General features: G+C 44.9%; 1 protein-coding gene across 2 annotated transcripts in view; it reads right to left on the bottom strand.

Moving 5' to 3' along the window:
- The window catches only part of vps41 (VPS41 subunit of HOPS complex), a 256,233-nt gene that overhangs the window by 137,650 nt on the left and 103,605 nt on the right, over positions 1-14,978 (bottom strand). For both annotated transcript variants that reach the window (XR_013576374.1, XM_078540140.1), the window contains exon 5: positions 14,665-14,739. Coding sequence is in view for 1 of the 2 variants with exons in the window: in XM_078540140.1 (XP_078396266.1) it covers positions 14,665-14,739 (75 nt within the window). In the remaining variant the exon portion in view is untranslated. The remainder of the gene's footprint in view (positions 1-14,664; positions 14,740-14,978) is intronic.

The raw sequence follows: 14,978 nt of genomic DNA, 5'->3' as shown, positions 1-14,978 counted from the left end.
TGGTGATGGTACTGGATCAGCAAGCCAGAGGTCATGAGTTCACATCCTACTGTGGCAACTTGTGAAATTGAATTCAATAAATCTACTAATTGGTGAGCCAGCAGCAAAAAAAAGATTGTTAATAAAACCCAACTGATTCACTATTATCCTTCAGGAAAGGGAACCTACATTTCCTTACCCAGTCTGGCTGACATGTCATTCCAATTCCATACTTTGTGTTATGACTGTTGTGCCCTCTGGGATCTAGGGATGGGCAATAAATGCTGGCTTTTCATGTCCCAAAAACAAATAAAGCAATTCCTTTTGACAAATGCTTTATTCTACTATGCTTTCAAAATCCCTGCGCCAAAATAAAATGGACCTTGAACTTGCACAGTCATCATTTGAATATGGATATGAAGAACTCATTCTCAACTCATTTTGTTTTTTTAAACAAGGAAAAGGTCTTTAACTTATGTGGAAAAAAATTCTTTGAATTCTTTTGCAAGCTCCACACAGATTGTTAGATATTCTGAAGTGTGCAGATAAAATCCAAATAGCTACTGTCATTTCGTCTTTTAAACTAGAATCAGCACTTTATTCCCTGGAGCTGGCTTTTCATTTTCCCACTACAAGGCAATTAGTAGACTTACAGCAGGTTGAATCAAAGCAATCAGCTTTTAAGAGCAAAACAGCTCTTATACCATTCTAATTAAGCACTTCATTTTGATTTAAAGCAAATGGTGCAAATTGCTGAGGCAACTGCAGAGCACCTGTTCCAGAAAAATCAAGTGTCAAGCAAAATCTTCCTCTGAGGCAGTAATCATGGCTGTCTTCGTGAGACTACACATAATACGAAAAGGCTTTAAAGAGAAAGACACCACACTTTGGGAACTTGTATAGTCTACATTTATGGTGCTGCCATTATGTTAATATAGAAGTTCCAGGAAATATTGTCATGAGTGACTTAGCTTTAACTGCATCATAACCTTTGTGCACATCTGCTGTTATTATCATGGCTCCATGCCATTAAAATCAATAGCGTTAGTCAACTTGGAGTTCAAGCCTTAATGACTTGGTGTATGGTATATGAGGAAGGGGGTTGTTTTATTTCTCAGGCTTTACAATAAGAACATAAGACGTAGCTTTTGAACTCCAGGGCAGTGAATCTGATCTTGACCTCAATTCTACATTTCTGCCTGCTCCCCATTATCCTTGACTCCCCTGAATATCAAAAATCTGTATAACTCAGCCTCCACAGTTCTTTGGGCGAAGAATTCCAAAGATTAACGAGCCTCAGAGATAAAATTCCTCCTCATTTTGTCTTAAATGGGCGACTCCTTAATCTGAAACAATACCCCCTAGTTCTAGATAGCCCACAAAACCCAAAAATCCTCACAGCACCTACCTAGTCAAGCCTCCTCAGAGTCTCATGTTTCAATAAGATCATCTCTCATTCTTCTAAACTCCAACGTGTATAGACCCAACCTGTTCAGCCTTTTCTTGTAAGACAACATTTTCATCCCAGGAATCAAACGAATGAACTTTCTCTGAACTGCATCTACTGCAAGTATATCCCTCCTTAAATAAGGAGACCAAAGCTGTACATAGTTCTGCAGGTGCAGTCGCACCAATGCCCTTTTCAGTTGTAACAAGGCGTCCCTACTTTTGAAAGCCTTTGTGAAACTTGGCACAGGCCACACCATCAAGTATTGCCTATTGATTCAAATTACCATGAAATGAACAATCGGGAAATGATCAAAGCAATCCAGAACTTACCCTTAATGCAAAGCTATTGAATTTTGAAATAAAAACAGAAAATACTGTAAATACTCAGCAGATCTGGCAGCATCCGTGGATTCATTAATTGGGAATTAGCCTGATTCTTTGTGAGAAGCATTCAAGTGTCCTAACTCCATGAAACCAAGCGGATCTCAGTCAGTCACTTTTAATGCAAGTGACCACTTAAAAACCCTGCTCCTTAAAGAGGCCATAGAAGTTTGTTACACGTCCTGACCCAAGCTACAGAGATACCTGAAATTAAATGTTTGCGTGAATAAATGTTTGCATTTTCGTCAAAACTCTTCCACAGATTATCGGGAACCAAGACAAATCTCTTCACTGTGTCAAAAGCCATTTAGCATTGTCTGTAAAATCTAGGTTAAATTGACTGTTTTGATGAAGTAACAGAGAAGGTGATTGAAGCAGTGCTGTTGATGACATGCATATGACTTTCAAAAGACATTTGACAAAGCACCACACATTAGACAATTTAGCACAATTGAAACCCAAGGGGATAAAAGGGGCAGTAGCAACATGGATACAAAATTGGCTACGGGACAGAAAACAGTCGTGGTGAACTACTATTTTTCAGACTGGAGGGAGGAACTGCAGTTCAAGGTTCAGTACAGGGCCATTGTTCTAACATACCTCAATGATTAAGACTCGGGGGTACAGGGCACAATATTGAAATTTGCAGATGATATGACATTTGGAAGGTTTAGTAAACAGTGAGGAAGATAGTACAGTAAATCCTCACTTAAAGTTGTGGTTGTGTTCTTGAAAATAGCAATTTTAAGTGAAACAACTTCAAGTGAATCGTGAGTTCCCATAGGAATCAATGTTAAAGCTGGAGTTGGGTTCCTTCGGACATTTCTTATCCGGAAAAACTGATGTACAGTGTGAAATACTGTACCATACTTGTGCAGCACTGTGCATTCCTAGCTGGAATAACTTGCAAAATAAAATAAATCACTGAATATAACAGAAATACTACATAAATTCAAATAAAATAACACTAAATCACCCAAACAAGCCCCGAGTAGCACAACTTCTGTGTCTCACTCACAGCATTCTTGAAACTCAGTTCAACTTTTAGCTTGCTTTCCTTTCCCACTCTGCCCATCTGTCTGGCTCTCTCACTCTCCTTCCCCCTCATCCTCAATCCCACCCCAGCCCAGGGGAGCAACTGAACAACCTGAGGCTCTGGCCAAGTCCCACTCTGAGGCTGCAGCTGGGCCCAGTGCCTGGACCCCTCCCTGGGCCAGTGATTGAGCCAGAGATTGGGAGGGGGTGAGGGTCATGGGACTGAGACAGGAGGGGCTGCGGATTGAGCCACGAGGGGCTGTGGATTAAAGCCAGTGCTTGCTCACACTTCACACCCAGTCAGTAGCTTCCTGTCCCAAACCACCATGTAACCTCTCTGTGGCGGTGACTGTCCCAGCAAAGCCTCTGGATCAGGCTCCCTGCCCTGCACGCCTGCTCCCGGATCACTGGCCTCGCTCTTTCCTCGCAGCCTCGGCCTATAGTGACGGTGGTGGTGACTCTGGCATTGGAACATGGCTGCAGCTGAACCAGAGTGGGGGAGCGGCGGGGCCAGGGTGCAAATGACATTAAGGGGAAAATGGCGACACAAGTCAGAAAAACAGGTCCTAAACAACATTAAAACAAAGTGACGTTAAGCAGAGTGGCTTAAAGCGAGGATGTACTGTAATAGGCTTTAAGAGGATATAGGTTGGTGGAATGGGTGGACATATGACAGATGAAATTCAGTTCGGAAAAGTGAGGTGATGCATTTTGGTAGGTAGAAGAAGAAACAACAATACATGCTAAATGGTAGAATTTTAATGGGGGTGCAAAAAGATGAGGTTGGGGCTACCTGTACACAAATCTTTGAAGGTTTGATTGATTATGAAGGCAGTTAATAATGTATATGGAACATGGGATTTATAAATAGAGGTCTAGTATACAGAAGCCAGGAAGTAATGCTGAACCCGCTAGCCTCAGTCCAGTGGACTAGAAAACCGCAAACCTAATACCACGATTCAAGAAAGGAGGGAGACAGAAAGCAGGAAACTATAGGCCAGTAGTCTAACATCTGTCATTTGGAAAATGCAAGAATCCATTATTAAGGAGGTGGCAACAGGACATTTAGAAAATCATAATATAATCAGGCAGAGTCAACATGGTTTTGTGAAAGGGAAATGATGTTTAACGAATTTTAGATTTCTTTGAGAATGTAATAAGAGGGTGGATAAAGAGGAACCAGTAGATGTAGTGCATTTGGATTTCCAAAAGGCATTTGATAAGGTTCTAGATAAAAGGTTACTGCACAACGTAAGGACTCATGGTGTTGATATATTAGCATGGCTAGAGAGTTGGCTATGCAACAGGAAACAGAGTCGGGATAAATGGGTTATTTTCAGGTTGGAAAACTGTAACAGGTGGTGTGCCACAGGGATCAGTGCTGGTGCATCAACAATTTACGATTTAGATCATTGACTTGGTTTAAGGAATTGGCTGAATTACAGCCAAATTTGATGATGATACAGAAGATTGGTAGGAGACAAAGTTGTGAGGAAGGTACGAAGAGTATGCAAAGGGATATACATAGGTTAACTGAGTGGACAAAAAATTTGCAGATGAAGTATCATGTGGGAAATTATGAAGTTGTCCATTTTAGCAGGAAGGCAAATGGAATGTAAACCTTTGCTGCAAGGGGGATGGAGTATAAAAGTTGAGAAATCTTGCTACAACTGTACAGGGCATTGGCGAGACAGCATCTGGAGTACTGTGCAAAGTTTTGGTCTCCTTACTCAAGGAGGGATATATTTGCATTGGAGGCAGTTCAGAGAAAGTTCACTAGGCTGATTCCTGGGAGGAAGAAGTTGTTTTATGAGGAAATGTTGAGCAGGTTAGGCTGATACTCATTGGAGTTCAGGAGAATAAGAGGTGATCTTATTGAAACAGGCTAGACAAGGTAGATGCTGAGAATGTTTCCTCTCATGGGGGAAATTTTGAATTGGGGACACAGTTTAAAAATAAAGGGTCTCACATTTAAGATGGAGGTGAAGAGGAATTTCTTCTCTCAGGGATGTATTAATCTTTGGAATTCTCTACTGCAGAGAGCAGTGGAGGCTGGGTCGTTGAATATATTCAAGGCTGAGTTAGGCAGATTTTCGATCAACAAGGGAGTGAGGAATTATTTTGGGCGGGTGGGGTAGTCCAGGTAGGAAAGTGGAGTTAAGGCCACAATCAGATCAGCAATGATGGCCCCTGATCCTATTCCTTATGATCTTATAACGCCATGCTGGAAGGATATCAGAACCCTAACACGTTGAACATTACCACGGGATCTCAGCCTGTATAGAAAAAACCTGCCGCTGCTACTTTAACAGAGGTTTAAACCCATTTAAATGATGTCTGGTTGTAAACTGATAACTAGAAGAAGCACTTCTGTGCATCATCTGAGGAAGCGTTACATTATTGGAGGTACCCATCTATTCGGCATAGCACCTGTCTTTCTGCTCAGGTGGACTAGAAAGAACACACATCACTGCTTGAACAAGAACCTGGGATTTCTCTGGTGCCCTGGCTAACATCCACCCTTTAAGCAATGCTACCAAAAGTAGATTCATTTCATTCACTCTTTCTGGGACTTTGTGATGAGAAATTAGATGCCACATTTGCCTACAAAACATTGATTGCACTTCTACAGTAGTTAAATGGCAGTGACGCATGCTTGAATCTCCTCAGGTTCTGAAAACCCCCATACATATATATTTGTTCATGGGATATGGGTGGCACTGGCAAGGCCTGCATTTATTGCCCATCCCTTATTCCCCCTTGAGAAAGGGATGATGAACCACCTCCCTAAACCAATGCAGTCCATGTGGAGTAGGTATTTCCACAGTGTATCTTGCACATGCTGCCACAATGTGGTGGTAGTGGATGGGATGCTTATCAGGTGGGTTGCTTTGTCCTGGATGTCGAGCTTCATGAGTCCTGTTGAGCCTGTGGTCATCCAGGCATGAGGAGACTATACCTTCACATTCCTGGGTTGTGCATTGTAGACAGGCTTTGGGAGAGTCAGGGGGCAACTTACTCACCCGACTACCTCTTCTAGCCACAGTATTTGCTTGGCAGGTTCAGTTAAGTTTCTGGCCAGTGGTGACTCTCAGGACTTGGATGATGTGGGATTCAGCACTGGGAATGCCACAGAATGTCAAAGGGAGGTGTTTGGATTCCCCCTTGGTAGAGATGATCAGTGCCTGGCACTCATGCTATGCAAATGTTACTTGCCACTTCTCAGCCCAAGCCTGAATGTTATCCAGGTCTTGTTGCATATGGACACGGACTGCTTTATTACCTGAAGCGTTGTGAATGGATCTGAACACCGTGCTATTATCAGCGAATATAGCCCCCTTCTCACCTTATGATGGAAGGCCACTGATGAAGCAGCTGAAGAAGGCTGGGCTTATTACAATGCCTTGTAAAACTCCTGCAGTGATGTCCTGGGGCTGAGATGATGGGCCTCTAATAAGTGCAATCACCTTCCTCTATGCTAGGCATGACTCAAACCAGTTCTCCCATGCCCACCGATTCTCATTCACTTCAACTTTACTAGGGCTCCTTAACATCACATTCAGTCTAATGTTGGCTTGATGTCACGAGCAGTCACCTCATCTCTAGAATTCAGCTCTTTTGCTCATGTTTGGACCAAGGCTGTAAGAGGTCTGACGTTTAGATGGGCAATAAATGGTCCTGGTGGAACCCAAGCTAAGCATCAGCCAGCAGGTTAGCAATGAGCAAGCGGCGATTGGGAGTGTTGTGTTTTTATCATGGTATAAAGGCACCAATCACTCATAAGGGATTAGGTAAACACCTAAACTAGGCACATGAGAACATACATACATGGATTGAAAGCTTAAAGACATCAGCAGCAGAGTTGTGTGCTCTGCTCACAGGCCAGAGTGAAACTGAGGCCGGATCACATGATACACTTCCCTTCACTGCCATTTAATTACTGTGGAAGTGCAATCAATGTTTTGTAGGCAAATGTGGCATCTAATTTCTCATCACAAAGTCCCATAAGTGAATCTACTTTTGGTAGCATTGCTTAAAGGGTGGATGTTAGCCAGGGCACCAGGGAAATCCCTGGTTCTTGTTCAAGCAGTGATGTGTGTTCTTTCTAGTCCACTCTCTAGTGATGGCCTGCTGCTATCCCTTAAAGGCATATTACAAGGCGAGCACTGTTGCTGGCCCTTCCACCACTTTGCTGATGCTTTTTGTGGAATGGACACATTTGGGTAATTATCAACTATGTTGGTTAGATTCCAGCGTTTACCTGGTTTCCTGATAATTTCAGATTTTTTCTACAATTTTTGCTGAGGGGGACCCTGGTGTATATGTTTTACATGCAGTTTATTCATAAAGTCTCTCACAGATTTACAATCTTACCACTAAAATAACATGTCAATAATAATGTCCAAGGAAACAGCTGCCTCCAACCTATATATTAAGTATCCAAAAGAAAGCAAAAGTTCAGGTGCAACCTAACCTGCTGAATGTTGCTAGTGACATTTCTGTACTTTAAGCCTTGGGTGTCTTTCCATTCTCTCAGGCTCTTTAATTGTGTATAAACACTAAAGATTTTTAATAAAAGCTTCTGCAGGAAAAGAAATGCCTTCAATTTAACTTTTGTGAGGGAGAAATTTTAAAAATCCTTGGATTTTGGGGAGATGGTGGCATAATGGTAATATCACTAGGCTAGTAATCCACATGGACTGCAGCAGTTCAAAGAGGCAACACACCACCACCTTCTGAAGGGCAGCTAGGATGGGCAATAAATGCTGGCCCAGCCAGTGAAGCCCACATCCCTTGAATGAATAAAAAGTTGGTGTTTGTCTCTGTGCATCCCTGGGAACAGCCCGTTCAGCAGAGTCCTGCATCACGGAGCTGCTTGGGGTAAACCTCAACAAAAACCACTGCGTTTCTCTCCAGACCTTCTTTGCAAAGGCACATTCCACAAGGTGGACAACAATGGTCTCTTCCCCACCAAAGCCACGTCAAGGGCAATGTGCAGAGGGGGGTGAGACTCTGGGCGTGTAAGGAGGATCTGATGGGGAGAGCCTTTCTCACAACCAACCAAGTTGCATCTTGGTGCTTGTTTGAAAGTTCTGGTGATGAGGCATTCTTACAAATGACTTTGACAATCTGCTCAGGGATCCGACAGGATCTACCATCTCTTTTTCCCCACAGGGCCTGTCAGATGTTACATGCAGATCACTGCCTGATGGACTTGTGGTCAAAGGTGTTTCTCTGTATAAATTCTTCCATGAGGGATAGATGGTATAGAATGGTGCAACTACTTAGAGTGTTCCATGGCAGCTTGGCCAGGCCCATCTTTCACAACACCGGGGACAGGTAGAACTTCAGCATGTCTTGGCACTTGGTGTTTGCGTAGAGTCTATGCACAGCTTGATGCAGCCACACACAAAGGTAGTCATCAGGATGAGGGCGATGTTGGGTATGTATTTCCCCCTATATCTAGAGGTTTGTACATCATGTCCCTGTGAACACGGTCCATTTCTGACCTTCAGATAAAGTGCAAGATAGCTCAGGTGATTGCCACAGAGCAGGAATGAGGAATGGGCCAGACCAGCAACACAGAGTGCCTCACACTTGATGACAAGGTCCTTACCTGCAATGGAGAGGGAACGTCGCTCCCACATGCCTAGCCTTTTTTTGAAACCATAGCTACTCGCTTCTTCCAATTTCTAATGCATGACCTGGTCACTCCAAACCATATCCCTAGCACCCCAAGGTAATCTGACCCAACGGTGAAGGGGACAAAGGATCGGTCAGCCCAGTTCCCAGAGAACATGGCCTTGCTCTTGCCATGATTTACCTTGGTTCCCAAGGCCAGTTCAGACTGGTCGCAGGTTAATCAGTCTACACACTGACAGTGCATCAAGGCAGAAGATGGTGACATCATCAATGCACAGGGAGGTTTTAATCCGAGTGCCTCCACTGCCTGGGATTGTCACTCCTTTTATGCCTGAATCCTTTCTGATAGATTCAGCAAAGGGCTCTGTGCAACATACGAACAGGACAGGGTAGAGAGGGCAGCCCTGCCTGACTCCAGATTTAATTGGAAAGCTTTCCGATTCCCACCCATTGATGGAAACTGCATTACCAATGTTTGTGTAGAGCTGTTGGATCTAATTGCGGATTCCCTCCCAAAACCCCATTTTGGAGAGCACATCTATCATGTAGGTGTGCAAAACTCTGTCAAAAGCCTTCTCCTGGTCGAGGCTGATGAGGCAGGTGTCCACACCCCTGTCCCTTACATAGGCAATAGTATCCATGAGTAGCGTAAAGCTAGCAGAGATCTTCCTGCTGGGTACAGCACAGGTCTGGTCAGGGTGGATCAACAATTGCAACTTGGCCCAATTGGCGATGACCTTGGACAGAATTTTATAGTCCACATTCAACAGTGAAATGGGTCACCAATTTCTAATTTCCTCCCTTTACCCGCATCAACAAGTGGAAGGGGGAATGATGCCTTTCCTCATGGATTCTGACATGCTGCCGACCTGGAGCACACTCTTGCACACTTCCAGCAGGTCTGGGCCAATCCAGTGCCACAGAGCTGAATACAACTCAGCCAGTAAGCTGTCGCTTCTGGGAATTTTACTCTTCTCAAAGGACGCAAGGGCCTTAGTCAGCTCATCCAGAGTTAGCGGTTGGTCTAGGCTCTCCCGCGTAGTGTCATCTAAAACCTCTGTGATAGAGGACAGGAAGGACCGAGCGACCGTGCACGTCATACAATCCGACCTAAAAGGATTTGCTGATCCTCAAAATGTTGGACTGCAATGAATTTAGGGTCGTCTTCTTCCTTCAGGCTGCTGATCACAGAGCTCTCTCTCTGTACCTTTTGGAAGAAGAAACACGAGCACATTTCATCCTGCTCCATGGAGCGGACTCTGTACGGGAAGATGATCTTGGAGACCTCCGAGCAAAGAACGAGGCTTGCTGGCCCTTTACTTCTTGGGGATCCTCTTGACTTTGACCCCCATCAACTCCAGGTGAAGTAGATGCTACATGCTTTTCTGGAGTCGGGACACTTCCCTCTGTTCCTTTCTAGCCTTCTGAACACCTTTGAGGAAGGAAAATCTCTTGATGTTCTCCTTGATTGTTTCCCACCACTGTGTCAGGGACTCAAAGAGGGGTTTCACGGTTCACCAACCCTTTTGAGTTCCTCAATGTTTTCTGGGGTCAACAGTTTCACGTCCAGGTTTCATGTCTCCCTGCCAACTCTCTGGTCCTCTTCTAAGTGACAGTGAGCCGGTAGGGGGCAGTGGTCAGAAGAGAACACTGGCTTGATGTTGGTGGATCTGACTGTGAACGCTTGGGACACAAAAATGAAGTCTATCCTGGAAGGGATGAACCTTGTCTGGCCATGGCCAGGTGTATCTATGCTGCGCTCCATCTGCAGGGTTGCTGAAGGCGTCGTGCAGCTTGGCATCCTTTACTCCTGTTTCCATCAGGAGTCTGGACATGGCACCCAGTCTGTTGTCAGTGCCGCCGGATTGCCCAGCTGCATCGGTGATGCAGTTGGAGTCACCGCCCATAACAGCCGGCCTGGAAGTTGTCAGTAGCAGTGGGATCTGAAGGATAGCCAGCGGCTCGCTGTTTTGAGCCGGGGCATATGTGTTAATTAACCGGAGAGGAACATTCTTGTGCAGTACGTCTGCTACGTGGAGGTGCCCGCCCACCACCATCTTAACTTCCGAGATGGTGAAGTTGCCTTCCTGCAGCAGAATACCCAGGCCGGAGCAACATGAGTCATTTCCTCCTGACCAGATTGATGGCTCATGGGACCACCATCGTGACCACTGCCTATAGGAGCTGAGATGCGATGGCACACTCTGTAGAAACAGGTCAGCTTTGACTTTGGCATGGTAATCCAAGGTTGTAACACATCGCATAGTAGATTTAACACTACGCACGTTAATAGAAACGAACTTTAACCCCATTTTGAAGCATTCTGTCACTTACCAGGCCTGTTGTCTTTGACAGTTCCAGTCCTTTAGTCTGCTTCTATATACCCATAGAGTTCACAAATAGTGATGGGCTGAGGAAACCGTCCTGAAACACCCCATTGGAAATGTTGCGCCCAGGTGACATCAGTGGGCTCGTGCAAGGAGAGAGGTTTGGATTGTTCTCTGTTGGAGAATCTCTCCCATCCATTCCCCCTCAGGGGTGTTGCTGCTCCCAGTTTCCTAGAGCCAGAGTGTGCCGAGCTCTTCAATGCTCCTGGGCTTCCTGGAGCTGGGGTGCGCTGGCCTCTTCTTTTTGGATTGTGCTGGTCTCCAACATCCTGGAGCTCAGGTGCCTCCAAAGTCCTGGAGCTCGGCTGTCTCCAACGTCCTGGAGCTCCCTAGAGCTTTGCCACTTCTTCTGCAGGTGCTACCCTTGCCCTTCATCTAAAGGGAGCAGCACTGTCATCCGTGTCGGAATGGAGTTGCCTCTTGACACTTATTTGGGAAGTGGCTTGGTCCATTCTTCTTCTGGTCTTTTTCGCCAGCTGCCACTCTCCCAGTTGGTCCTCTGCTGGTTCCTCCTCCATTGATTCAGTCTGCTGAGGAGTGAGAGGTTCAGGGGCAGTGCTGTTTTTTTGGCCATCTGCTTCCCCACTCTTTTCCTTCCTCTTGTCTCTCTCTCTCTGTCCTCCTTTGACCCATTCTGCTCACTGGAGGCTTTGGTGGGTGGAGATTTGCAAGTTTTCTTAGTGTTTTTCACACACACTGTTCCATCTATTTGACCCACCTTGGATTTCGCTGCCTGTGCAGAAGCAGTGAGGCAGCATTTGCGGCAGGTCTTGTAAAGGTGGCCTGCTCCGCCACACAAGTTGCAGCACTTATTCCACTTGCAGTCCTTTGTCTGAAGCCCTTCCTGCTTGCAGATGTCGGCGTTGTAACTGGCTGCCACATGTGCAGATCTACTACAGGAATGACCAACTTTGGGCTGCCTGGTATACACATGGTAGCCATAGCTTCCCCCGATAGCGAAGCTGGAGGGAGAGCAGAGGATTGATTCCTTACCATCCGTCTTGAGAATCACCCTGACCTGCCATTTGCTTGTCCAAATCCCGAAGGCATCCTTGACCTTGGTGCAGTTGCCAACCTTGTTGACATACCTGGCAAGGAAGGTGAGCACATCAACAACAGGAACAAGGGGGTTGTAAAGGTGCACATTCACCATACGGTCCTATTGTGACGGCAGAGTAAACAGCAGCTCTGCCTTGAGGATTCTCAGCTGTGGCAGGTCTCTCTTCTCCTCGAACACCTTCAGGAACTTCTTGCACGCAGCAACATTCTTGAAGATCACGTCAAAGTATCCAGCGCTGGGGAAGTCCTGCAGACAGTAGATGCCCACAGCTTTGAATCCACTTAATAAATAATTTCTTTTTTGAAAAATATACTTTATTCATAAAATATCTGAAAGAACATCACAAAACATTTCAAAATGGCCATCACAAAAAGTGCAATCATATTCAGCTTTTCCACATAGATCATGAGGTGCTTTAATACAATGAACATTACAGACATTTCAATGTGGTCATTACAGACCGTCAGGCAGTGCAATGGTATTCAAGTTATCGACGTAATCATGTTGCACTGAGGTGCTTCAATATAATTACGAGACATTTAGTATTCACTACATACATTCATTGTGAGTAATACAGCCCAAGGGGTCTATACAATTCCCAGACCCTCGATGCACTATAGCAAAAAGGTCTTAGAGAGTGACCTTCCCCCTTTGCGCCTTTGCAGCGGCTGCCCCAAGCTTTAGTGCATCCCTCAGCACATAGTCCTGGACCTTGGAATGTGCCAGTCTGCAACACTCAGTCGGGGACAACTCTTCATAGTGGAAGTTTCGGGCAGACCAAAGAGCATCTTTCACCGAGTTGATGATCCTCCAGCTGCAGTTGATGTTTGTCTCGGTGTGTCCCCCTGGGAACTGCCCGTAGAGCACAGAGTCCTGTGTCACAGAGCTGCTCAGGATGAACCTCGACAAAAACCACTGCATCTTTTCAAGCCTCCTTTGCAAAGGCACATTCCACAAGGTGGTGAACAACAATCTCTTCCCCACCACAGCCACCTTGAGGGAAACGTGCAGAGGGGGAGAGACTCCTGGCATGTAGGAAGGATCTGACGGGGAGGGCCTTTCTCATCACCAGCCAAGCTACATCTTGGTGCTTGTTGGAAAGCTCTGGCGATGAGGCATTCTGCCAACTGACTTTGACAGTCTGCTCGGGGAACCATCCCACAGGATCCACCCTCTCCTTTTCCCGCAGGGCCTCTAAGACATTTCGTACTGACCACTGCCTGATGGACTTGTGGTCAAAAGTGTTTTTCTGCATAAATTCTTCCACGAAGAATAGGTGGTTCCAACTACTTGAAGCGTTCCGCGGCAATGTGGCCAGACCCATCATTCGCAACACTGAGGCAGATAGAACCTCAGCACATAGTGACACTTGGTGTTTGCGTATCGAGGGTCTATGCACAGCTTGACACAGCCACACACAAAGGTGGCCATCAGGATAAGGGTGATATTGGGCACGTTTTTTCCGCCTTTATCTAGAGGCTTGTACATCACGTTCCTGCGAACACGATCCATTTTCGACCTCCAGATAAAGCGGATGGGTGATTGCCACTGCACAGGAGTGGGGAACGGGCCAGACCTGCACCATGTACAGCAACACCGGGTGCCTCACATCTGACGACCAGATTCTTACCCACAATGGAGTGTCGCTCCCACACGCCCAGTTTTCTTTCCATCATAGCCACTTGCTCCTTCCAGTTTCTAACGCATCCCCTGGTCCCTCCGAACCATATCCCCAGCACCTTCAGGCAGTCTAACTTGACTGTGAAGGGGGCAAAGGATTGGTCAGCCCAGTTCCCAAAGATAATGGCTTCGCTCTTGCCACGATTTACCTTGGCTCCTATGGTCAGTTCAAACTGGTCGCAGATGTTGATCAATCTGTGCACCGACAGCACAGATTCGAGCAGAAGACGTTGACATCGCCAATCCACTTAATAAATAATACAGAACTCTCAAATGTGCTTGAGCCAGAATGACTTCAGAAGAAATTCAGGTCATTTGTCTGGCTGGGCATTCTTGCTCCTTTTTAAATTTATGCTGCCTGTCTCTCATTAAGTTACAACTATGAAGGTGCATCAGCCTGAATAGATTGTATTAATTTATACATTATTCATTGATAAGCTGCAAATAGTGTGAGATATTTAAAACAAACACATTAATGAACACATTAATGATTACCTTCAAGTGGCAGCCAGGAAAATTTCCACATTCATACACGGAAGTACTTAAATGCAAAATTTGCAGTTTGTTGCACCTTAAATCTTGATTTGCTTGTAGCTATATGTTGCATTTTACAGAAGTTACTAAGAACAATCCTTGAGCTTTGATTTAAAAATCTAATACTGCATTAGAAATATGCTGGAACCACATGGTTTTTTGATAACTATACTCAGTAACAGGTTGTTTAAAAATAATCAATTGTTTCTTCCTTCCAAATGCTTCAATGGTTCAATCTTATAACAAGCCCATTGATCATCATTTTCCCAAATACACACATACACAGAAGTTAGAACACACTGGGAAATGAAACTATTTCCTTAATTCATTTCTATTTAGTGTGCTAGTGAGGAAAAATACAGGAAGGAGCAGGGAAACAGGGGAAAATGCGGCAATATCAGCAGGGAAATGGGGAAAATGCACCAACAGCAACAAGGCAATACAGGAGATGTAGGAAAAGTTACAGGAATGTAGCTGTAGAAAAAGATATAGGAAATAAGTTATTACAGCTCCTACCTTGCCATCTTCTGAACAAATCCCAATATGCTCTCCACTTTCATCCAAGCTAACTTGATTCACCTTCACAGTGCTCTGAAATGCAGCAATTAAAGCACAACATGTCACTGCTCATTGCGTCATGAACATAGATGTTGTAGTCTTATTAGACAGCTGTTCTGGGCACTCATATTAAAGGCAGATGCAGGAAGGAAACATGAACAGGTCAAGAGAATGTTTTACAAATATTAATAAAAATTTGTATCTTGAAGCCCAAGTTAACAGTACTCAAAATCAGACAAAAATGTTAGACATTTCAACAGACTAATCAATTG

Source organism: Cetorhinus maximus, chromosome 4, assembly GCF_964194155.1.
Source record: "Cetorhinus maximus chromosome 4, sCetMax3.hap1.1, whole genome shotgun sequence".
Taxonomy (NCBI): domain Eukaryota; kingdom Metazoa; phylum Chordata; class Chondrichthyes; order Lamniformes; family Cetorhinidae; genus Cetorhinus; species Cetorhinus maximus.
The sequence above is the reverse complement of the archived record's forward strand: the minus strand, read 5'-3'. Positions and strand labels throughout refer to the sequence as shown.